Below are 23,740 nucleotides of genomic sequence, written 5' to 3' on the forward strand. Positions count from 1 at the left end.
TAGTTGAATAAGTGGGTCCAAAGTCATAAACAACATTAAGGAATAAACAATAACCCGCGGATCCCCGAAGTCACAACATGTGACATTTTTATCTCGTGCACATAAGTTATTGTCTGGTTGGATAGCGGGGCTCACAGAGGAAAGCTGAGTATAAAATACATTTAAAAATAAACCTCTGCAGCTTCGTCTCAAGGAGGGGGTCTACAGAAGAGGAGACGCTCAGCTGTTATTCTGCGTAAGTATATCGAGGGAGATCAACAACAACAACAACAACAACAACAACAGAGTTTTATGTGCATTTTGCACGCATACTTGGCACATATAAATTCTGAAATATGATCTCACTACTATATCATCTGCTAGTCAATTTATCTCTCCCATCATATGTCAACAGCTACTGCTCTGGTATCAAACATCACTTGTATAATGTTGCTGTGTTTGCTCGTAGTGTGAACGCAGCATTATGCCAACAGACCGTATGAAATGTCAAGAGTGCGGACATTTGCTCAAATTGTGCAAAACATCGACGGTGACCATGATGACGTGCAAATTCGGGGCTCATGGAACCAAGGCTTTGGAACGTCACAACGGTTTTAAATAGAATCCGCATCACTTCGATTAAACTTTGGCAGCCATTTTGACCTTTTAACATTATTACTCACATAGACACACATGTGTAGCACAATAAAAGAGAAGTGACTGTTAAGTGACTCTTTACATATTATTCAACAAGTGTTAAATAACCAATCTTAAGACATTTGTATTTCGTGAAGGGTCTAATGCAAACAAATGTTTCAAATATAGGGATTTTACATTTTGTGTGCTAAGGGTAGGCAGAGGTGATCCTCTATCAAGGTAGATGTCATTTTGTGTACATAAATATGTAGGCTATCAGAATATAATGCATTTTCTATCCACCCATTTTCAATCGGGGGGGGCTGTCTGTCTTTGGCTCATCTGATACCTGCCAAATCAAAGTACTTTACATTGGTGCAAAAAGTCAAATCAAAATCCAATGTTGCTATAAAGCATTCCTGCTCTCTGATTTGCAACATTTGCACATTAGCCTCGTACAACCAGAGACGTTAAAGGAAAAGACACCGACAGAACAGCAAAAGTGCTGATGGTTGACCAATTTAACTCACCCAGTGGGCAATGTACTAATTCTTAGGAGCTGTGCTGATCTGATAATTTACAAAACAGTTTTTATTCTTCTATCAAATCCCATTTGGTCAGTACCAACATTTTACATCTAATTTCATTTGCTTGTCTACCTTCCATTTCTACAAATGAGAAAAAAGGCGACTTTCAGCTCTCTCAAACAAAGTGCACACTACATGCCTTTTCAAACGTTATGAATGCAGGTGTCTTCACAACTCAGACAAAACACGACTTGCAACCAGTGTGCACATGAATTCAATGTAAAGTAGTTTTTGGTTTTGTACCCTTTGAACTGTGCTGCAGCACAAACGGCTCCAAAGTCTTTCAGATAGGCTACTACTCTTTTTTTTTTTTTTGTTTGTTCCCCCAGTCCGGGGGAAAAAAACAATGGACAAACGCACAGCTGTGTGATCAGTGATCAGTGGTTGGATGTGTCCTGTGGAGCATTCAAGTCAATCATTACACACAAGGTACACAACTGTAGTCAGTCTCTGGTCTGATGTCTGCTACACTGCCTTACTGCTGAGCTGGAGGGCATATAACAGGCTTCCACAGGCTTTATTTCCCATTTTACAACCTGCACAGGTAGGCCACCTCATGCGTCTTCAGAAAGCACCTTTTTACCGGGGAATGTGTAACCGGCTTAGGATGATAACAGCTATTATCTTTGTAAGGTTTTGGTTGTTTTAATTAAACACAAAAGGTAGGCAATGGTCTGAACACTTTTTCAGCCTTTACAAGTAAGCTAACAAGCAACACATGGACACATTATTCATTAAGTGAGTATATGAATATGAATACAACAGCACCACACGCTAGTGTACTTCTTAAGTCTTTAGATTTAACCGGGCAAGATCAGAGCTACCGATCAGTCTGAGGACTGTGCAGCTTATTAACCTGAAGTATAACACAGTGTTACAATAGAAGTATTGATTTCTTGGCCATAGAATTGTATTTATTACAATGCTGCAAATTGTCCCTGGCATTTTAATCTTCAATGCATCGTGCTAGTAATTCAAGTTTTTCAATTACCTCACTGTGATATTTTACTTTTCAACAGTATTCGCTACACCATGGTTGTATTCAATGTGTTTTTTTTTTTTTTTTTTTAAATAAAATGTTTCTGTGGAAACTGTCTGTATAAACTATGACTTTTTAATTTCTCCTGAACCTCTTCAGACCCACTGAACTGTCCATGGCCCGTATTCTTTCCCTGTTTCGGCCTCAGCCTTTTCTGGTCCACGTGGGCAGGAGAAAACCTATGTTGTGCAAAATGTCAATGGACTCGCGGGCGCGCAAGGTGTTCGCAGCCGCGGTGGAAGCTGTGCATCCAGACACGGCGGTTCGGCAGAGTATAGAGCGCAAAGAGGACTCGGTCGTTATTAGTGGTCGTGAATTCACACTCAAGCACAACCTGTACTTGGTTGGCTTTGGAAAAGCTGTGCTGGGAATGGCTGCTGAGGCAGAGAGGATTATGGGGGATCATTTGGTGAAAGGAGTAATAAGCGTGCCACATGGGATCCAGCAGACGTTACAGCGGCATGGAAAAAAGTAAGCAAAAGTATGTCAACAACTATACAAAAACAAGATTAAGCAGCATAGTAACATTTCTCACTTCCATCACAGTCATCTCTTGTTAAAAGAAAACAGTCGCATCAGAGTGATGGAGGGAGCTAAACACAACTTGCCTGACATTGATGCCCAGAAGGCAGCTGAAGGGATCAAGCAGTTAGCCAGTGAATTGACGGAGAAAGACCTGCTACTTGTACTGATTTCAGGTAAAAAAAACAAAAACCTTCTTTTATCTTTGATTTTTCTTCATACCTTTTTAAATGTAAATCTCTAATACAAGGTGGTGAACCTGTGTTTAGGTGGAGGCTCGGCGCTCTTACCTGCCCCCATCCCACCGGTCTCACTGCAAGAGAAACAGGACGTTACCCGCAAACTCGCAGGTGCTGGTGCCACAATTCAAGAGCTGAACACTGTGCGACGGGCCCTTTCTGTCTTAAAGGGGGGAGGCCTTGCGCATTGTGCTCACCCAGCCCAGGTAACATACTTTTCCTTAATTGGCTTTCTATTGCAGTGGGGAACTCATTCCAGCATTGTATTTTGAATATCACCCCTCAAATCACTCCTTCACAGGTGGTTTCACTGATATTGTCTGATGTAATTGGGGACCCCCTGGACTTGATAGCCAGTGGCCCCACAGTGTGGAGTGAGGTGAGGCCTGAAGAAGTTTTGTCAGTCCTTGAACGGTACAAGCTGCTGAACTGCCTACCGGCCTCAGTAAAGGAAGTTCTTGGGAGACCAATGCCAAAGTGGAGGGAGAATAAAGGTGAATCCAATACATCAGGACACGTTCTCAACACTGTGATTGGCTCCAACAGCGTCGCCCTCAAATGGGCAGGTCTCCGCGCTCGGGAGTTAGGTTTCCGCCCCGTCATCCTGGCACCGGGAGTGTGTGGCGATGTGAGGTCAGTCTCCCGGCTATACGGCCTCCTGGCTCGCTTTGCCTGTTCTCGAGAGGAACCTCCTCCAGAGATTGCGGCTGAGCTGCTGAGGCTGGGGCCCGAAGTAGGCGTGGAGAGCTGGGACCTCTGCCGCACCATGCAGGTCTTGGGTGAAGGCCGTACGGAAGGATGGGGCTCCACGTGTCTGTTAGCTGGAGGCGAGCCCACCGTGGAGCTGACGGGCAAGGGTCGAGGTGGTCGAAACCAGGAGCTGGCTCTGCGAGTGGGACTGGAGCTGAGAGACCTGATGCTTCCGCCTAATGGTCCAGTGTTCCTCAGTGGCGGAACCGATGGTCAGGATGGACCCACCGAGGCAGCAGGGGCCATCACTGATGGGGGGTTGTGTGAAGAGGCAGAAGCACAGGGGCTGGACGTCGACAACTTCCTTACCAACAACGATTCTTACACTTTTTTTACACGTCTTTCTGCTGGCCAGCGCTTACTTGTACCTGGCCTAACCTGCACCAATGTGATGGATGTGCACATGCTACTTATTCCACCCATTCCCATTATCATAGGATCATTTTAAACATCAAATAAAATGATCTTGATCTGGATAAATAAATGCATTAATGGCTCTATTTGACTTGGTATTGTAGTACCTGTTTTTTTTGTTCGACTATCTACTTGAAAGCACGACTGGTATTGTTAGATTGAATTCTAACAACCACAAAGTAAAAGATAGGAGAGGAATACAAAAAATGTCACAAGTATTGTTTTCAGCTTTAAGGTTTCAAAGTTTAGAAATAGTGATTTTACTGATAATCTTTCTTAAATCACTGAAACATATTTTTACAAACCAGCGCTTGCAATTAGAGGCATTACAAACATCAGTAGTTTCAAACACAGCAAATTTAATATCAATCAAGTTATTTACACAAAACATGTATCATCTTTGCTGCTGGTCTCTCTGATTTTGTTGTTTATTTCAGGACTATGTATATCAGAACATTTCAGTAAATGCACACTGTAGTACATTGTCTTGTACCAACTTATCTTTGCCATTATAATTGTTGTAACTTGTCAGATACAAAAGCTAATTGTGATTATGGCTCATTCAATGCCCCTTTGACTTATTCATATTTTATTATTTTTGATTTGACTATTAACTACACTTTTGACACAACAGAACAACTAGTATCAAAATGAAACAAATTGAAGAGCACAAATATGTAAAAATGATTCCCCCCCCCCCCCCCCCAAGTAAAAAGGCACTTTTGGCAGAAATTACTGCTTTGAATCTACTCAATATGTATAGGTTGGTTTTAGCTTTGCAAATCTGAATATTGCATTTTCTTCCCCCCATTCTTTGAAAAACTGCTCAAGCACCTTTGACTGAGATGGAGACAGGATGAACAGCAGTATTCATGTCCTTCGGCTTCAAATTAGAGGTGTGGACACTAAATTAACCACCACAGGACATTTAAATTATTATTCTTAAGCCATTTTTAGCTTAGTTTTCTTGCTTAATGTAGCAGCTTTTCCTCCAGAACTTCCCTTTTTGTGGCATTAACTTTACCCTCCATCATCTAAAGCCACTAGGTCCTGCTGCAGAGAAGCACCTGCACAGCGTGCCACCATGCTTCATGGTTTTTGCCAAGAAGTTGATAATCCGGCTGATGGTTTTCAGATACATATTGTTCCATCATCCGTCACCTTGATTACACACACAGGTGATTTTCATTCAAATTGTGCACTTCAAGTCTGTCATAGACAGGGTCAATTTGCTAGTGTAGGTTTATTTAAACCTAATTTTGATAAATTCGTACGGGATTTGTTTTCACCTCGACACAGACGTTCACTGTGAGAAAATGTATCGCGATCAACTATTTTGCTCATGGTCAGAATGGAACATTTTATGTCTGCTTACTCCGCTGTCATCACAGCACCCTTAATTTACACACAAACCCATCAACCTCTGTAGAACTGTGTATAAATATACAGGCAGAACAATTATTCAGAGCAAGGTTCTCCTCAATGGCCAATGTTGACGAGCCAAAAATAAATATCTCACAGCACTATGTAGTTGAAACAGTGGATCAGTGTGACACAGCTGGTTTGCATTAACTGATGTTTTTCTATGCAGTTGCCAGAAAGTGCATCCATGAATGCACTGAAGAAGCCTTATTATCAGCGAACTCTAAACGTTGCGTTTACTGTCTCATCACTAGAGTCCGGCTCTCACTTGGATTAAAGTCAAAAGTCCCAACACCATTGTCCTGTTAATCTCGATGAGTCTTCGGGGCATCTCCTGCTTTGCTTTCCCTGCAAGAACAACACAATGTCATAACTAACAAAACTATTTTAAAGAGCAGTAACTGTAATAGAATTTAAGTATGACTAGTATACATTTGTTACCCCACCACCATCAGTTATATGTTGGCAATACATGCTGCAGCTTCAGCTGACAGACCATAATTACACTGTATCCATTCAACTAGAGGCAGTCTCCCTTCACCATTGGATGCTCACTCAATCAGAAGAAAAGCAAAGATCATAAAACCAGCTTTCACACTAATTTAGCCTACAAGCCTCGTTGCACCAGACTGTGTGAGGAGGACAATCTACCTGTTCGAAGCGACACGGACGGTCAGAAACCTACCATCCACTCAGGTGGGGTGCTGTGTCAGGTGTGCCTCCGTTCTGTCCAGTCCCTAAACATGAACACCAACAGAGATGAGGCCAACGTGGCTAGCACTAGATTAGCAACTTGATGGTAGAGATTACGGTCGAAGAAAACTCACCTTGTCGATAATACATGTCGTTGACTGTATTCCCGTAGATTTTCCATGCAAAGTGAATTGCGATAAGACTTATAATTAACCAGCTGAGTAATATTTTGAATATGGCAACTCTCATATCGTTGGCGAGCCAGTCGTCAACAAATTCGGATAGGAACGACAGGCAGCTGTCACCGATGCGGGACAAAAACTCAAAATCCCACGGTTCCGCCATAGTTCGGCTTAGGTAATGTGAAATCAATATGGTACAATCCTCATCCGACGGATAACTGTAAGAACATCACTTTGACTATGTAACGTTAGCGTACGACATCCAGAAATGAGAACAACATCGCCATCTTTACCGTTACGATGTTTGTATGGCGAGGGTTGAGGAATCGGAAATGACGTAAGTTACGTAGAGCAGCCCCGCTACGGTACACCGCATCCTGCAAATAAATAGTGTTATATTGTATTTCTTCTTTAGCTGAACTGCACATCTTATTATGTCTACACTATATTAGTTTTGTGCATAAGGGGTTGGATCTCCGGTAGTATTTTATAATAATTACTATTCTGTCTCCCAGGAATGAACGGTTGACCGGAGAAAAGCTTACGTTTAAACCTTCAACTGGCCTGAAAATATTGTATTTAAACGTCCGTGTCGCCTAAAGCAAACATTTTACTAAAAGGACATACAGGTCACTTATCTCAGAAGACACAAATAACACTACATATCCAACACGCTTCTGGTTAAAATAACGTATAGTCTTTCTCCCTAAGATTTCCTTATGGAACACTATGAGCAGCGTACAAATGTGGCTAATTAGCTGCTGGCTACGTTAGCTGTCATATCAAAAATATCCCCTAATGTCTTCCCTGGAAATGCATGTAGCCGTCCCTGTTTTATAGTTTTATTATATAAAGCGATACAGTCCGTACATGTTTAGTTATAATCGCTGAAACATCCTAAAACACTTTGAATATTTAGCTTATCCAGCTCAAATGTGCGTTACATCGCTATCTGGAACGTGATATGAGGGGGCGGGGCTAGCCGGTGCCACCGAGTAGACTGATTGGTCAGTTTAGCCTGTCAGTACCACCGAGTAGACTGATTGGTCAGTTTAGCTTGTCAGTAGAGATTCCGGATGTCTGCTGTCGTAAGAGGAAAATTTGTTTTCTGCTTCTCATTCTTGACAGCTTGTTTGCTGCCGGGCTGCTGACGAAAGTTGATGTAGTGAATTAGATGTGCAACCCTACGTTTCGACGGTACAAAATCGTAAGTGTTAATCTTTGTCTTTATCTGTCTAATTTTAGCTGACCACGGTTGCTTGCAAAGCTCACTGATAAGTCGAGGCCATGAAATTGATCTGTGTGTATGTATGTGTGTGTGTGTGTGTGTGTCGCTTGCTAGCAGTCAATGTTAGCCATGTAACTACAGCCAGCATTTAGTGAGTTGCATTGGAATTCACTGTCAAATATTTATCAGAGTAAAAACAGTAAGTTTTCTTTACGTGAGCAAGTTAGCAGAGACGCCCACATTAGCTTTACAAGTAAGTTAAGCCATTAGAAATGTTAGTTAGTCCTGGCGGTCAAATACTTTCGTCTCTGCGTCCAGGCGACTGTCGTTTATCTGCAGTATAACATGAGCCAGACTGCTGGAGGTTCTAATCAGTGTTGAAGAGTCCGGTGTCTTGGAGTTGTAATTTTCTGTAACCAGTTTTCTCTTGTGCTCATGTGATGTGACCACTGGTCCAGCATGAGTGCTCCTATTCATAAGATAATGTGATGCATGCAAGGTTCAACTTCGACCACAGAAGCACATTTGGGTATAAAGCTGTTTATCCTGATTTGTTTGGTTGTGGTGTGTGTGTTGTGTGTGTTTAATCTGTAGAGACTGGGATGTTATCATGGAGAGAGACAATCATCAAGAAGGAGAGGCACAGGGAGTGAAGATTTGTGATCCACCCTGTGAGAGAAATCCACCCGGTAAATGATTTAATCTTTCATTAAATCTCTTAATTAGCTTACATCTTACTCTTTATCATTCATGTCGTAATTACATTTTTGTTATTATTTTAGCTGACACCTTGGCGACTTCTCTCTCCCTCTTGGGGAATCACATGTTTCCCGATCCGGTGGAGAGAATCAACAGCACCACCGTAGACAAACAGGAGCCGTCAGATTCAATCCTGTCGGATGTGACGGCAGAGGAGAAGAGTCTGGATGCAGAGCCCCAATCGAACCAGGTAACAAAGCTAGAGACTGAGGAGACGGACATCTCTGAGTGTCAGAACGATGAGCCTTCCCAGACGCTTGGCGAAGGAACCGAGGATGCCGCCACTGACAATGACCGCAGCGACTCTGGGGAGTTTGTCGTCGCAATGCTGGCTAAGGCCAAGCTGGAGGAGCAAGGAATAGGTGTGAAGGGAAGGTCATCTCCCTTGTTGGAGGCCGGCATCCAGGAATCTCCCGCTTTTATGTCTCATCGTGACGAGGATGTGACGGCTGAAAGCTGGCGGCAGCACAGGAAGCATGTTTTCGTGTTGAGTGAAGCAGGCAAACCCATCTACTCCCGATATGGCAGTGAAGAGGCTCTTTCATCTACAATGGGAGTCATGATGGCGCTGGTTTCCTTCGTTCAAAGTGGAGATAATATCATCCGCTCGGTCTATTCAGGTGAGAGCATTTCTTGGGATTTTTTTTCCCCCACGTAACTTTACGTTACCTTCAGTATTGTCCTTAATGTTTTCTGATGTCTTTTCTTCCTTCCATCAGCGGAGCACACCGTGGTGTTTTTACAGAAAGGGCCCCTAGTGCTGGTGTGCGTCTCCAGCAGTCGTCAGACTGAGCAGCAGCTCCGTGGGGAGCTCCTCTATGTGTACTACCAGATCATCAGCATGCTCACCCAGGCCAGCATCTCCCGAATCTTTGAACACAAGAAAAACTACGACCTGAGGAGACTCCTGGCGGGCTCAGAGAAGATCCTGGACGGTCTTCTCAACCTGGTGGATTCTGACCCCAGTTTCCTGCTTGCAGCAGTACACTGCTTGCCCTTAGCCTCTTCTCTCAGGGACTCTCTCAGCCAGATCCTGCTGAAAGCAATCACCCCCAATCTGGTTTTCTCCATCCTCATTGCCAACAACCAGCTGCTCACCATCGTCCAAGAAAAGACGGTCATCGAGGACGCCAGGCTGGAGCCCGCTGACGTCCACCTCCTGCTCAACCTGATCGGAGCTTCCTCTGCCTTTCAGGCCGGGGAGATCTGGACTCCCATCTGCCTCCCCCTCTTTAATCCTGACTGTTACTTTTATGCATACATTTCTTACCTGGACCCTCCAGAATGCACTGTTTGCTTGCTGCTGCTCTCGACAGACAAGGAGGCGTTCTACGCCGTGGCCGAGTGCAAGAGGAAGATCGAGGAGGCCATGACGGCTCAGAACTCCCTGAGCCTCATAGCCAAAGTCCAGTCGTACAGCGTGAGCCAGGTGGGCGTCTCAGACCTCAGACACTTCATGTACAAGCCCTTTGATGTGCCAGACAACTACCGCCAGCTAACTCAGTTCACCAGGTGTGTGTGTGTGTGTGTGCGTGTGCGTGTGTGTGTGCCTGTTATTCTCTGTGCAACTACAGCAGGGACATTTTAGCGTAAACTGCTGCCTTATGTTTAAGAAAGGAGAAAAGTCATTCAATTTGTGCTTTTTATAACACAAATTGCACTGAATGTAGGCAAGTTAGACAGGGATGCTTGTCATGTGTAATACCTCTTTTAGTTTTTATAAATGCGTCTGAGAGAGAACATTTCTCAAGAAGTGTAAATACCTTGTATAAGAGAAAGCATGAAAGCCCATTTCCTCTATTAAGAAAATAGAGCTTAGTGTGGTTTGGTGTTTAAAAGTCTAAGTGCCCTGGTCAGAATACAGTGGGGTTTTTTTTTTGTTTTTTTTAAATGAGCTTCCTGTTACAAGCGCACAGAGAAATAAAAAATGATAAGAAATTCAAATTGCCTTCCAATAATCCTGGCAATTCACTCCACTTATCTCTCAATGAGCTCAACTAAAAGCATTAGGCGCTTTATTACACACGCCAGCTGCCAAACGAAACCTTGACAGTGAAATCATACAAATAATCACAGCCCTACACGTTAAATGATATATAAAGTTACAAAAAGACCGTTTTGTTAGGCCGTGCATCTTTGTGTCATCGGTACACAATAGCCCTTGTGTTTTTGTATATCACTCTCTTTGTTTATGTGGGAACTTTGTATGCCTTTCCTGTCTGTAACTTGAACCATGTGTTGTTGCTTGCAGCCCAGAGATGGAGGCCCCATACAGCAGCGATGAGGAAAAGATGAGACTGCTGGACCTCTATCGTTATATGCACAGCCGCATCCACAGCACCTCAAGACCCCTGAAGCTCATCTACCACGTCGCTGAGAGGGAAACCCTGCTAGCCTGGGTATGTGGATCCATGATCTCTGTCACTGCATACAACTTGTTCTGGATACTGTCAGTGCATTTATTCAGTTGTCTTTGACATCAGTGTCTAAATATATTTAGGATTTTTAAATATTACAACATCTTTGGAAATACAATTTTTATATCATTGACTATATATTATAATATATTTATATATATAATAATATATATAATAATATATATTATTATTATTATTAATAATAATATATATTAATAATAATAATTATATATATATATATATTAATAATAATAATTTTATATATATATACATATATATTATAATAATAATAATAATAATATTGTTTGCTTACTTACGGAGAGTTGAGAACTTGCTGTTGTGGTTTTACTGGGGGTTGTGTGCTGGAATACTTCTTGAATGGAAACAGGAGCTATATGTACATAGCCTGTTAATTAGTGAGCTTTAGCAGTGCTGGTATGTGGATCTTTTGACCTTTTGGACAGAGCAGAAGTAAAAAAAAATATGTCAAACGATTGGATGGGAGGAATCTGTAAAGTGAGTAGTTTAGGGAGTGAAAATGTCCCGCATGAATATATTGTACCGTTGAAAACAAGGCAAAGAAACCAGACGCCACCACAAAGCACTATTGGGGTCCAGGGAGATCTGCAACCCAAGGATTTCTGCTGCTCAGGCTTTTCTGCGTGGGGCACACTGGGCCCAGTTGTGTCCAATGATGCTGATTACTCTCCAATCAGGTGTGCAGCCCTGGAGACACAGCAGAGGAACCACACAGAGGGTTAGGCGTCTGTAGCTTCTTATTAAACCAACAGATATTAGAGTATCGGTCTCCTCTAACTCTCAGAGAAAAAAAAAAGCGAATAAGAGTATTTCCCAAAATGTCAAACAATACTAATAATACTAATAATGTGGACAGTGCCTGGTTGTTTCAGTTTGCCAAAATAACACCTGAACTGTTGATTTTCCTCTCTGCTGTAGGTGACGAGTAAGTTTGAGCTGTACACCTGCTTCAGTCCTCTGGTGACAAAGGCCTGCGCTATTACCGCTATCACTAAGCTTCTACGGTGGATTAAAAAGGAGGAGGACCGTCTATTCATCAGATACCCCCAAAAGTATTCAACCACCCCAAACCCCAGCAAGAGCTCTCGAGGCGGGAAATCCGACCAGCAAGACTCCACAGAGAACGGCTTCTTGTCTCTTCTATAGGAGCCTCTGAGCGCTCGGCCTCATTCAACAATAGTTTGTACACTGGTTCCAAGATATTTTTTGAACACCCCTTTTGACTCTGTGTTGGACTCGACAGACATCGACCACTGGAATCTCTACAACACTACAAGAGTTTTACACTATTTAAGAAGGAATGAACTCTTTCAAGCTCGTATTATTTCTTTACCGTAACTAGGAAGCATGTCATTGGATCACCGCTCTCCCATCAGAAACAGTCGGGGCAAAAAACAAGAGTCAGTACGTTTTAAAAAAAAATCGAAACTGTGGTAGAAAATAATTGCGATGATATTTAATTGTATGTTTTTATATTGTTTTATTACTGTAACAAGAAGGAAAATGTCCTCACGGACAGTGAACGCATCGCACAGATGACAGTTCATTCATATGCTATAACTATTCATGGCAGTAAGTGAAGGTGAGGACTGAAATGAACTTAAGCTACCTTTCTCAGACTAGTTCTTAGATTTCTTTCATGGAACAAAAAAAAAAAAAAAAAAAAAACATCCCGGTGTTACAAAACAGGATATGCAAAGAATTGATGTATGTTGAGTGTTTGGGCTCAACATGAACTGGAATGGCAACAAACTGGAACTGCCAGAACAGGGATGGGCCACCATGCGTCAGGCACATCCCCGTGACGGAACTTGAAAACATGTCGTTTCATATCCCACTGATGATTCTATATCAAATTTGAAATGATCAGGTTTTCGTTCATGTTACATTATGTGCAAAAAAAACAACAACCAAGTAGGACGTCCCAGCCTGTTACACCTGATCACTTTACATGTCATTGTTAGTGCTTTCATTGTCATCTAGTTAAGCTAAGAAGACGCCGCTGAGCTCACGCAGTGTTTATCTGCAGGTACTTCTGCTAAGATGATCACTTGACGTAATGACTTCAGGCGACTCGTCCTTTTGGATAATAGTTTTGTAACGATTGTCTATAAACGGTAGCCTCATCCTTGTGTCCTTTTGAGGAATTTCCTGTCAATTAAAGTCTTAAGAGTACGTCTATAGTATTATGAAATAAATCCCAGGTTGCACAAATATACACTTGTTCTGATTAGTTAGAGATGTGGACGCGAATGAGCGTCATTTATGATTTAGCAGAAAATGACAAATTAACTTTATAGAAAGAAACGCTTGATTTTCTGGGTCTGGCATTTCTGAAATATTTTCCTAGGAGTTTCTTGGACTTAATTTGGTACTAATTATTATTATTATTAAAATTAAAGGAAAAACAGGCAGTTGGTAGACTGCCAATTAATTGCTTGCGTAACTTGAGTCTTTTTTTTTTTTTGCATGGCAGGTGAGATGCAATTATGGGAAAGGTATTTAAAGGGGAGCATTCAGTTCAACAAATATGAAGAATAAAGTTTCCAACAGCAAATGAGTACCGAGTGAATATTTCCTTTGATTTCTGAGAAGTTACATTACTTATACTATAATCAGCACCATATTACATCGTTCTTTTCCTGGAGACATCAAAAACGTTATTAGGACTTAAAGGACCCATAAAAATCAAGCATTACCAAAATCTAGTTGATGTTCTTACCGTGGTGTCTTTGTGTCATTCTGCTGAAGGCCGGCTCTCATCCGACCCTCCGTTACAGTAATTACCCAAAACGGTGTGACCTAGAATCTGCCTTTTAATGGTCAACAGAGTGTTAACACCAGTGGTTAACTGAGATGAGTTTCAAGATAATTATGTTTGGAGTACAAGCGTTGACGTGTGACTGAATACATTGTAGACACTTGGTAAATATTGTTTTATCTTTTTCAGTAACCTACTGTCACACCAACTCGCAACACATCCAGGAACTTGCAGCGACTTTTATTTTCTTGGCCGCAATTGACGCCGTAGAAATGGGTGGAGCGGGTGACCGGTTAGGATGCGTATTGTTTAAGTGTCTTTAGCACGTCAGTGTGGGTGAAGCAGAGTGTGCAGCACTAAAGCAGCACACAAAGACGGGATCTTCAAGACGAAGACCTTGAAATATTTACCTCTTATTTTCCTAGAAGTGTAGAAGAGCCTGTAGTGATGTGGGACTCGCAGGAAGCCACTTTTCACTTTCATGCTATCTCTCTTCTAATACATTACATTACATTACGGTCATTTAGCAGACGCTTTTATCCAAAGCGACTTACAATTCAGTATCTATCTACACACCGTAGACGCAGCTACCGGAGCAATTTTGGGGTTAAGAGTCTTGCTCAAGGACACATTGACATGAGACTAGCGGAGCCGGAGCCGGGGATCGAACCGCCGCCCCTCTGATTGATAGGCGGCCCTGCTTCTCCACTTAGCTCCACTTCTATTCTCTCTTGAAACGATTTGTCGACTAAAAAAAAGATGTGAACTCAGGTAATACCGTGTACTGAGCTGAGCAGGTGAACCGCGATTAGATGACACAAACACACACACACACACACACACATGCAGTTGTTTCAAACAGCATTTATTCTTGTGTGAGAAAATATTGTCTCAGGCAGATTATGGATCTTGCAGTACAATTCAAATGACAAGATCAAAAACCTCCTGTGCCACCCAAGAAAAAAACAAAAACGAAACCAAACGGCTTTTGTAGACTAGTGCGGTCACTGCTGCCTACTGAGCTCGGGTCTTGTGCCGCCTCACTTCTACAGAATATATTCGGACATGTTGGTGAATACCATCACTGTTACAAAGAGCTACTTAGCATCATACATAAATCTTTTCAATATTTTACTTTTTAAATAACACTCTCGACTGCCACAAATTATAAATTAAAATCTAAATTTGATTTTTGCATTCCTTAAATTACTTCATGTAAGCCAATATAAACATACATTTACATATTTACAAAACTATACACATGCACCTTTACTACACTGAGGTTGTATTCATATATGTATATACTGTACACACACACACACACACACACACACACACACACACACACACACACACACACACACACACACACACACACACACACACACACACACACACACACACACCGTTTTTGCCACATATATGGCTCCAGGAGTCACCAATCTTCTTTAAAACTCTTTGTGCTTTTCAAGTCATTTCAGCCAGATTTGTGAGTTCTTCAGCGAGTGATTGCAGTAGAAGTTGTCAAAACCACATAATAATCAGCTTCATCTTTTGTAGTGGCTTCACACCTCACTAACCAAGTAGCTGCACCGGATACTCCAACGTTCTACTATCATAACACAGTTTCACAATATGGAAAAAAAAATAATTAAAGACCTCCAAAGTCCCACCTCTGACACGTCATATCCGGACTGAAAGCTCCACATTGGCCTCGGCTCCTGGCGTCGGTATTTCTATTCATTTCAAATTGTTCTTTTTGTATTAACTGAGCAATTCTCAGAATTGTTGAATAAAATGTGTACACACCCAGAACATATTCTAGAAGTCAAACAAAGTTATGATCCACTGCTGGTTTGTAAGTGGTTCCCTTTACATTCATTTGAATAAAAAGTTAGAATTATAATTTATAAATGTAACTCTTCTGTGGAGTCCAGATAGGACGGGATCATTCAGTGGGACTTTCACACTTTAAACACAGTGACATTTCAATGGCAAATACAATCCAAATATATTTGGAATCAAGACGTTCCCTTTGACCATTTCATATTTACACCTCGCTCACCTAAGTCTTCACTCACTTTGGCCTAAAATAAAAACTTTCTATCGACACATAGCAACAGTGGTTGTGTAAAATCTTTTACAAAAAAAAAATAAAAAAATCACATGAACAAATGAACAAATTCATTGAGGAAAATGTCTTCAAGCACTTCTCTCTCCATTTTTACAAATCAGAGAAACAGTTTTATGACAGAAATACACCAACTGTTAACCCTTTGTTTTACTTCCCCACCTTTTTTTTTTTTTTAAGATGAAGCTTCTATACATATAACCACACGGCCTGTTTAAGATGATAAAATCTTAAAGCTAAAATCTTATATAAAATTGGACGGAGTGAAGTTGAGATTCCCTCTCACGTGATTTAAATGCACCATGGCCCGGTCGTACGCAGTGTGTACAGACTTGCGAACGCTGGGTTTCTTTCCTTCCATCAAGCGCAGTTTGTCCACGGTGTCGTCCATCCCCATCGGCAGTAGTTTGTTCCGAGGGAGCCACTGCCTGAAAACCAAGAGGCACAATTTTTCAAAAGTGACCATTGTTTTAAAATATTAAAATGTTGTAGCCTGCCTGTCCGAATCTTACCAAGTTCGTTTGGTGTCAAAGAAAAGCACTAAGAAGAGCTTTTCCCCTTCTTCCGTTTCTCTCCAGTCGCCCAGTTTGAGCACCTCCACGGGAGGCACAGGAATGGGGATGCCGTTGTGAAGAAGCCCTTCCTGGGGCATGTCTGGATCAACGATCTGCAACAACAACAAAGCATGTCAGTTGAACTCGACCGAGTTTTCGTGCCCCTCTATGGGACGCAATGAGGCCTTTTTCCTTTGTCAGCTTGGAGAGCAAATAGGTCCTCACCATTGCTGGGTATGATGGATATCCTCTGCATTTGGCCCAAACTAGGTCCAGAGGCCCGAGCTCGGCCTCACTATCTACAGACAGAAGTGTGGACTGTCCTGTGAACAAGATATTTCAATACATCCAATTCATTTGAAAGAACACCTCTTGAGCCGAAACTCAAAATTTCATGAAATTGTACTGCTCGGAAAAAAAAAAGAAAAAAAAGAAGCTTTGCGTGCAAAAAAGGTTACATTACGCAACCGTTAAACACTCAGAAATGTGAGGCATTTCCCTGTATTTTCATTGCCTTCTCATCATACACACCAGACCCACAGATGTCTCCATGCTCACTGTTAGGAACTTTTGCCAACGCGGGTTTACCGCGACTTCGTTTGGGTGGAGAGACACTGCAGCTGTAAGCAAGAGGAGAGAAAAGCAAGAGAGGTTAACGCACAATTTAGAAACAAGATAAGATAATCCTTTATTAGCACCACAGCGGGGACATTTGCTACACAGACAGTCAAAGAGAGAGGTGGAAGCCACAAACAGCCGTTTCAACACGCCTCCCCCTGTTGATTTTAGAGAATCGTTCGTAAATTCAAAACATATCTAGCGCCTGGATTGTGCATCTTTCTTATGGGAGTGCTCATATTAATACACGTGTTGGATTCACTAAACTCTCTGGGCTCTACAAACCTGTCGTTAGCGCCTCGTTTCAGCCTGATGAATGCAACGTGAGGTGCGCATTTGTGAGATTCGTAAGATAATTAGCATAATCAACGCCCCCTAATATTGCTATAAAAGGCTACCTGTTCCCGTCTGTGTTGGGCCCGTTGCCTCTGTGACTCAATACTCACCTTAGTTTTTGGTCGTCGTCGTCATCACGGTCTGCAGAGGTGTGCTTTCCATTTGTCAGGCCTAGCAGAAACACCAATGAAATGGTGACAAATATGGACTTTTTAAGAATCTCTCGCTGTATTGAAGTGGTTTTATGTATTGAAGGTATTTTGTCCTTACCTCCTTCTCTGGGTGGTGGGGGGAGTTTGTCTGCCTCATTTTCGGAGCTCGGGCCTCTGGACCTCAGGTGGTGTGAGGAAGGAGAGGGAGGTGCAGGGGAGGCGTTTGGAGTGGGAGGTAAGGTGGTGATGTTGGTCACACTGGGTGAATTTGGGCTGGCGGGGGTGCTGTCCAACCCGTTGGTTTTACCGTTGTTCTGTTGCGGTGGGGACTTGTTTTTCACCATTCGCGCCCCATTTTTAGCTTTTTTAAACAGAACAGACGTACGACGACCAACTCCAACCAAAGGCAGAGTCGGGGGCGTCCCCAGCGGAGTGACCTCATGAACCGCCTCCTGTTGAGACGATGGCGTTTCACCGACTTCAGCCTCATCTTCACCTTGGCTTTTGCTTCCACTGCGGGAGGACCTCTGACGCTTGTAGGAGCGTCCGGGAGACCGCCGGCCTCCAGGAACGATGCCCAGGACCGGAGGTTCTAGAGGAGCATCTCCCGGCAGCGGCGATGATACCGGGCAGGTGAGCTCTAGCACAGGCGGAGAGTCATCTGGATCAAAAGAGAAATGTATTGAAGGATCAGAAATACAGTTGAAACGATGAGTACAGAGATGGTTGCAGCTTCTCCAATATGAGGATTTGCTGCTTTTCTATGTTTCATTCATTTTAAAATGATGATGATTTTCTCTGTTGATCAGACAAAACGTCACATAGGACTTTAGGGAATTATAATAGGCATCACAATTTGACATGCACTAGACAAAATTATTAAAAAAAAACAAAACGGCAGATTAATCGATAATGCAAATATTTGTTAGTTGCTCTAAATACAATAAATAATCTGCCTACATTATGTTAGCAATGGCCAAATGGCACATAATATATTAAAAGTATTTTTTTTTTTTTACCTGTCCCAGAGTTTGACATGGCCGTCAAAGGTCCCTTTGTCTTCTTCTTCTTTTCCTTCTTCTTCTTTTCCTCCTCCTCCTCCTCCTCCTCCTCCTCCTCCTCCTCCTCCTCTTCTTCCTCTTTTCCTTCGTCCTCCTTGTCGTTGCCATTCACAGACTGCGAGTTCTGCTGCTGCTGGTTCATCTTCTGTCTGAGAGAGTTGATCTCTCGGCGCAGCAACCGGATGCGTTTGGTTCGACCGCCGCTGGTGCGCATGGATGCAACCACGTCCAGTTTGTCCAGTAAGGCCTTCAGCTGTTCGTCTGTGGTTAAGTGCAGTCTGTTTTCCGGGTCCAACAGAGAGTCGACTGAAGAGGGCATTAAAAACAAAAAAAGAAGGAAACAGATGAGGCATGAGGGTTATGATCGTGGAGGAAATAGCTCGTTCCCCGCTCTCAACTCACCGTCGTCCCATGTGCAGTTGTAGAAGCCATGTCTGTTCGGGGACTCTGGGAGATGCATCCCAGTGCTGGGGTCCAGGCCGATGCTCTGAGACTGCCTGTGGGCGTGACGGACAACGGCTCCACCCACCTCCCGGAGTTGTAAGGCCGTCTTGTGAAACATGGTGTCCTTGGAGTTGTACTTGAGGCAGTTGGAGATCATGAGGTTAAAGTCCTTCTCTAGGTCCGCGATGGAGCAATAGGCATGTCCCTCCAGTTTGGTACACATGGTGGAGAAGTCCATGGGTTGGGAAATAAACTCTAGGTAATCTGGGACCTCAGTGAATGATGAAAATAAGACCGTTAGCCGAGTCAAAGCCAAAGCATTCATGCTGCCTGATATGAAGTGTGTATTTAAGCAGACTGTTTTCTAACTGCACCAACCTCTGACAGATTGACCGGCTGAGAGAAGATTTTTGCTGTGTCCTTCTCCTGCAGCTGTTCCAAAGTGGATCGCAGAAGAACCAACGCAGGGGTCAACTTCAACTCAAGAGCAGCCTGCTGAATTTTCATCTATGGAGTCACGATGTACACACACACACACACACACACACACACACACACACACACACACACACACACACACACACACACACACACACACACACACACACACACACACACACACACACACACACAGGTGAGGAGCGGACTAACAAAGCCACTCTATGGTGGTTCAAATGAATAACAAACTCTAAACAGAACAGAGATAACGATTATTTTCATTATCGAATAATCTTATTATTATTTTCTCTTCAATGATTAATCATTTATTAAATCTCAGAAAAGGTATTTAAAATGCATGTTTTGTTCGATCAGACATCCCAAACTTAGAGATCTCCATCATAAATGACAAAAAAAAAATAACTTTGGATTTTGTTTGCTTAAACAATGAATCCACTATCAAATTGTTGCTGAATAATTTTCTCACAATTACTTGCGAAATAGTTTCAGCTCTAACAGATGTGCTTATGAATGAGAATGCTGACAGGAGTCCTGTAAAAAAAGAACCCCTAATAATTATAGCTAGTCTAGCACTTCCTCTGTAACGCACCTGCTCTCTCTTTAGCCTCTCTCTCTTGCGGATGAGTTCCACCAAAAGCCGGGCTCTCTCCAGGTCTTGCCTCAACTTCTGCCAGTATCGTAGCTCCTCTCTTGCGGCACACAGCTTCTCATCAGGCTCCCTCTGAACACAAAAGGAAAAAAAAAAAAAAAAAAAAAAAGCACAAAGAGAAAACACTTCTTGTTTAGCTTTAATCTACCAGTCTTTCCTCTGGCGTTGTGTTGGAGAGCAGTGAGGAAATATTCTGTCTCTGAGACTCAAGTGTGCTGCAGGTTCCAGACTCATACTGGAAAGTGTATTTATTAGTCCCCCACAAGTTTTCCAGCAAGAAAGAAAATCATAATGATCAGGTCATATGTCCCATAAGCAAAAGCAACCTTGGGGACATTACTGAAAACATTTTGTCATAATAATGCATTTTACAATCCCAAAACACATCCAAGAGTAAAGATTTTTAAACACTGTAACAGTTTAAGGCATCCCCTGCCATCTTTGTTAAATTCTCTACTTTTCATTTTAAAAGCACACAGTGGTCATCATCTCTCTCCTCACCTGCTCTGCGGTCCTTTGAGCCTGTAGATGGGAATGAAGTCGGCGTATTAAAGGCATCCCATTTCGTGACTGTCGTTTCAGTAACCAGTAGTTATGAAGCCTCTGCATGAACTGATTCTTCCTCTGGACTTCAACTCCTGTGCAGATCTTGTTCAGCCTGTGGAGATGTAACCGTTACACATTAAATCCTATGTGGCGGTACTGGTGGTCATAATAGCCCCACTAACATATGATAAGGTGGTAAGGTTATTTTAAGTAGCACATACAAGTATAAAGTACTCTTTCTTAATGCACTAGATCAAAAACGAATTACTGTGGAACCCTGCAAGAATACTAATAATATCTTGTAAGGTAGCAGACACCACAGTAAATTAATAAGGCATGCTGGGTATGTAAATTTCGACAGTATGCAAATGTCACACCTGTGAGAGGGGATCTGAGGCACGAGCAGCACAGGCACAGTTGAGCGGCGTGTCGACCGACCAGCCCCCTTCGCGTTCTTCTTCTTCTGGCCCTTGGTAGCCTTCTTGTTTGGTGGTGGGGGCGGGGGGCTTTGAGTGTAGGACCTTTGACCCCGGTTACCCCGGCCCCCCACCAGTCTCCCTTCAACTGACTCGTCTCCAGACCCGTCCCGCCGAGACCCCACTGGAGAGTGATGCTCACAGAAAGCCGTCTTCTTCACAGAGAAGGTGGTACCGTTGACACCCGTCTCCCGGACTGGGTCGATCTTCATGAACAGGCCAGCCTTCTGGGCGCAGGTGACATGAAAGGCCCTGTAGCAGTTGGCTTTGTGGCACTGAATGGACGCTCCTCTGCCTTTCTGCTTACACAGGTAGCAGGTGAGTTTCCAGCGAGCAGGAGGGATGTTCTTGACCCCCTCAACAGGCTCCAAAAACACAGTGTTGGCAAAGCACACCTCTGGGATCCATATGGCGCAGACGACGTGGGCCCAACGTCCATCGCTTGTCTGCTTGAAGGCACCTCCTCGGTTGGGACAGAGCACACAGTCTACAGGACGGGAGGGGGACTGCAGGCAGCAGCGGCACAGCCACTGACCCTCGGGTACGTAGGGCACGCCGTAACACTCCTGGTGGACGGCCAGATTGCAGATGTCACAGAACAGGATGACGTTACTGTTCAAACATTCGTCATCCAGACAGACGCAGCAGAAAGCGTCCTCGTCCACGGCACTCTGGGACAGAGCCTGGCTTCGGGACTCCAAGATGGATTCCCTCTCCAGGCGGTCGATCAGCAGCTCGAAGGTGTCCGCGGATACGGAGGCATGGCCGTCGCACACCCTCTTTTGGTTAACCATCTCCAGCCAGGCCAGGTCCTCCTCGTCCATGTCGTACTCAGCCACGCTGTCCTGTTCCTCCATCGACTTTTCTATGAAACGATAGTAAGCTGTCGGGAGAGGAGGAGCCTCAGAGGGGCAAACTGAACTCAGCACACGAAAGATGGGCTCAGGCAGAGGGATTTGTTGGGACGGTTGCTGGAGAGAATTAGTAGGTCCCGTGTGCTGCTGGGAGCCGGACCGTTGGTTCTGGTGAGACATATTTTTACCACTCTTCCTGCTTTTACTGTTTGGGGGTTTCCTCCACGATCTAGTTTTAGTCTGCGTTTGTTCGCTGTTCTCCTTGTTGCTGTTGCACTCGGCAATGTCCTGGGCCATCATCTCGTCCTCGGTAATCACTGGCAGAGCATCCGTGATGTTAATGCGATGGAGCCTTCCCTCTAGGTCCACTTCCACTATTTTCTGCGCCTGAGCGTACGTCAAAGTCTCCCTGGATGGAGAGAGCTGCAGTCTGTAGGGCGAGGGGGGCCGCAACTGTCCAGATGAGCCCCTGCCCCTTCCTCTCCCTCTGCCTCGGCCCCTACCCATGTTGAGTCCGCTAGCAACTGTCTCACATTCCCACCTCCTCACCTTCCGCATGGGAGTTCAAACCAGCTCCCTAACAAATAAAAAGGAAGAAAATGATTCAGTGCAATGTGTGTCAACACTTTCTACTTTGCATAATTGCCTTTAAATATGAATAGTTAAATGATTTGGTTACAAAGTGATGTCATATTCTGCCCTCAGAGCTCTGTTTTATATTGGTATGAATTTTGTGTTACCCTGATTTATCGTGCTCCTTTATGCTGCTGCCAATATAAAGAGTGCAATCTCATTTGCATTTTTGTAAGATTTGTTGCGTTTCCTTTTCAATTCCAGACACAACAGTTACTGGGGGGGGTAAAAGAGGTCAACTCTGGTGCTGTTGTAATAAAAACACAGCATGTTACCTCAAGTACTCTTGCTGCACAAACACAACTACAGTGAGTTGTACTGCTTGCATGTATGCACCTAAGCTGCCTCTCCATTGGTCCAATCAGGAGTCTGTACCCGCCCCCCATTCCCTCGGCCCAATCAAATGCCAGTATCCTCTATTTTTTTTCTCTCCCCTGTTGCTGTGCGTAGTTAGGTTGACGAGCGCTAAATACCAACCCGAGTATCTAACATCTGTCAGCCATTTTAAGCGCACAACAGCAGAGACAACATTTGGATTGCAAGTTGATTAGTAGCCCAATTACACATGCCAACAGCAACCAGAAAGCAGACGCACTGTATGCGCCGTGCCTAAAGGCATACATTACTTGCATGTATACATTAGATCACGACACCGCAAATGTGCAACGTTTCGTCTACAGCTTTGTACTCCAGACCCCTGCAAAAAGACTGTCTCGTTGATGTGATAACGATACTCGGTCGGACAGGACACAGAAGTCGTGTAACGTTAACAAAAACGGCAGGTTTCCTCAGCAACGCTGACAATGCTGAACATATCGGAGTGGTTTACCTTGTAAAGTCGTCCTCTGCAGTGCGAGTGCCAAACGGAATAACTGCACCTAGCTAAATGTCAGCTAGTGACAGACTACAACCAAGGCGGACATGCTAGCCGTTAGCTTAGCTAGCCGGTAATTTCAGGAGCGACAGCGTCATCTTCAGCACTTCAGTTCTCCGCTGTGACTTCGGTCGAACACACAGACTCGACCTGGTTTCATAGTTGTGGTTTAAACCTGTCAAACGATGTCGGTTCCAAAATCAAGGGTTGCGAAATTCTGAAGATATCAAATTAATGTTCCTTGGATGAGGCTAAATATTCAGTCGAGATGGGTTGAAAAATACGC

General features: G+C 43.5%; 4 protein-coding genes across 5 annotated transcripts; 2 read left to right on the forward strand and 2 right to left on the reverse strand.

Moving 5' to 3' along the window:
* The first annotated feature begins 12 nt into the window (after window positions 1-12).
* glyctk (glycerate kinase) lies at window positions 13-4,262 on the forward strand. 2 transcript variants are annotated; one of them, XM_068712230.1, is made up of 5 exons: window positions 13-235; window positions 2,341-2,712; window positions 2,788-2,939; window positions 3,033-3,208; window positions 3,304-4,262. In XM_068712230.1, exons 2-5 carry the CDS (start codon window positions 2,357-2,359, stop codon window positions 4,198-4,200), a joined length of 1,581 nt encoding a protein of 526 aa, XP_068568331.1. In that variant the 5' UTR covers window positions 13-235; window positions 2,341-2,356; the 3' UTR covers window positions 4,201-4,262. The 2 variants fall into 2 exon arrangements, with proteins under 2 accessions (XP_068568331.1, XP_068568333.1); XM_068712232.1 differs by lacking the exon at window positions 13-235 and adding an exon at window positions 268-1,746.
* A 243-nt stretch (window positions 4,263-4,505) lies between these two features.
* On the reverse strand, window positions 4,506-6,809 carry tcta (T cell leukemia translocation altered). Its single transcript, XM_068712235.1, has 3 exons — window positions 6,416-6,809; window positions 6,274-6,325; window positions 4,506-5,936 (listed from the first exon to the last, which is right to left on the reverse strand). The coding sequence occupies exons 1-3, from the start codon at window positions 6,624-6,626 to the stop codon at window positions 5,894-5,896; spliced, it is 306 nt and encodes a 101-aa protein (XP_068568336.1). The 5' UTR covers window positions 6,627-6,809; the 3' UTR covers window positions 4,506-5,893.
* Window positions 6,810-7,563: 754 nt separating this feature from the next.
* On the forward strand, window positions 7,564-13,466 carry mon1bb (MON1 secretory trafficking family member Bb). The gene is made up of 6 exons (XM_068712236.1): window positions 7,564-7,670; window positions 8,286-8,380; window positions 8,474-9,070; window positions 9,170-9,962; window positions 10,702-10,849; window positions 11,825-13,466. The coding sequence occupies exons 2-6, from the start codon at window positions 8,302-8,304 to the stop codon at window positions 12,050-12,052; spliced, it is 1,845 nt and encodes a 614-aa protein (XP_068568337.1). The 5' UTR covers window positions 7,564-7,670; window positions 8,286-8,301; the 3' UTR covers window positions 12,053-13,466.
* A 1,612-nt stretch (window positions 13,467-15,078) lies between these two features.
* brpf3a (bromodomain and PHD finger containing, 3a) lies at window positions 15,079-23,731 on the reverse strand. The gene is made up of 13 exons (XM_068712237.1): window positions 23,410-23,731; window positions 20,995-22,524; window positions 20,573-20,729; window positions 20,012-20,143; window positions 19,342-19,470; window positions 18,922-19,234; window positions 18,478-18,825; window positions 17,577-18,119; window positions 17,417-17,477; window positions 16,884-16,972; window positions 16,578-16,675; window positions 16,311-16,465; window positions 15,079-16,226 (listed from the first exon to the last, which is right to left on the reverse strand). Exons 2-13 carry the CDS (start codon window positions 22,503-22,505, stop codon window positions 16,043-16,045), a joined length of 3,720 nt encoding a protein of 1,239 aa, XP_068568338.1. The 5' UTR covers window positions 22,506-22,524; window positions 23,410-23,731; the 3' UTR covers window positions 15,079-16,042.
* Window positions 23,732-23,740: the final 9 nt, after the last annotated feature.

Source organism: Cebidichthys violaceus, unplaced genomic scaffold (genome assembly GCF_023349555.1).
Source record: "Cebidichthys violaceus isolate CVI_PGR_0920_01 unplaced genomic scaffold, fCebVio1.0.p SCAF_17, whole genome shotgun sequence".
NCBI lineage: Eukaryota > Metazoa > Chordata > Actinopteri > Perciformes > Stichaeidae > Cebidichthys > Cebidichthys violaceus.

Bases quoted from the DNA above. Each gene is read 5' to 3' on its own strand.
- mon1bb (XM_068712236.1), top strand. From the start codon at position 8,302: ATGGAGAGAGACAATCATCAAGAAGGAGAGGCACAGGGAGTGAAGATT. The intron at 9,071-9,169 runs GTGAGAGCATTT...TCCTTCCATCAG, and splicing joins CATCCGCTCGGTCTATTCAG to CGGAGCACACCGTGGTGTTT. The intron at 9,963-10,701 runs GTGTGTGTGTGT...TGTTGCTTGCAG, and splicing joins CAGCTAACTCAGTTCACCAG to CCCAGAGATGGAGGCCCCAT.
- glyctk (XM_068712230.1), top strand. From the start codon at position 2,357: ATGGCCCGTATTCTTTCCCTGTTTCGGCCTCAGCCTTTTCTGGTCCAC. The intron at 2,940-3,032 runs GTAAAAAAAACA...ACCTGTGTTTAG, and splicing joins GCTACTTGTACTGATTTCAG to GTGGAGGCTCGGCGCTCTTA. The intron at 3,209-3,303 runs GTAACATACTTT...ACTCCTTCACAG, and splicing joins ATTGTGCTCACCCAGCCCAG to GTGGTTTCACTGATATTGTC.
- tcta (XM_068712235.1), bottom strand. From the start codon at position 6,626: ATGGCGGAACCGTGGGATTTTGAGTTTTTGTCCCGCATCGGTGACAGC. The intron at 6,326-6,415 runs GTGAGTTTTCTT...GTTCATGTTTAG, and splicing joins CGACATGTATTATCGACAAG to GGACTGGACAGAACGGAGGC. The intron at 5,937-6,273 runs GTAGGTTTCTGA...TTGTTCTTGCAG, and splicing joins GCACCCCACCTGAGTGGATG to GGAAAGCAAAGCAGGAGATG.
- brpf3a (XM_068712237.1), bottom strand. From the start codon at position 22,505: ATGCGGAAGGTGAGGAGGTGGGAATGTGAGACAGTTGCTAGCGGACTC. The intron at 19,235-19,341 runs GTTGGTGCAGTT...TCATTCACTGAG, and splicing joins AGCCGGTCAATCTGTCAGAG to GTCCCAGATTACCTAGAGTT. The intron at 18,120-18,477 runs GTAAAAAAAAAA...CTTTTGATCCAG, and splicing joins CATGTCAAACTCTGGGACAG to ATGACTCTCCGCCTGTGCTA.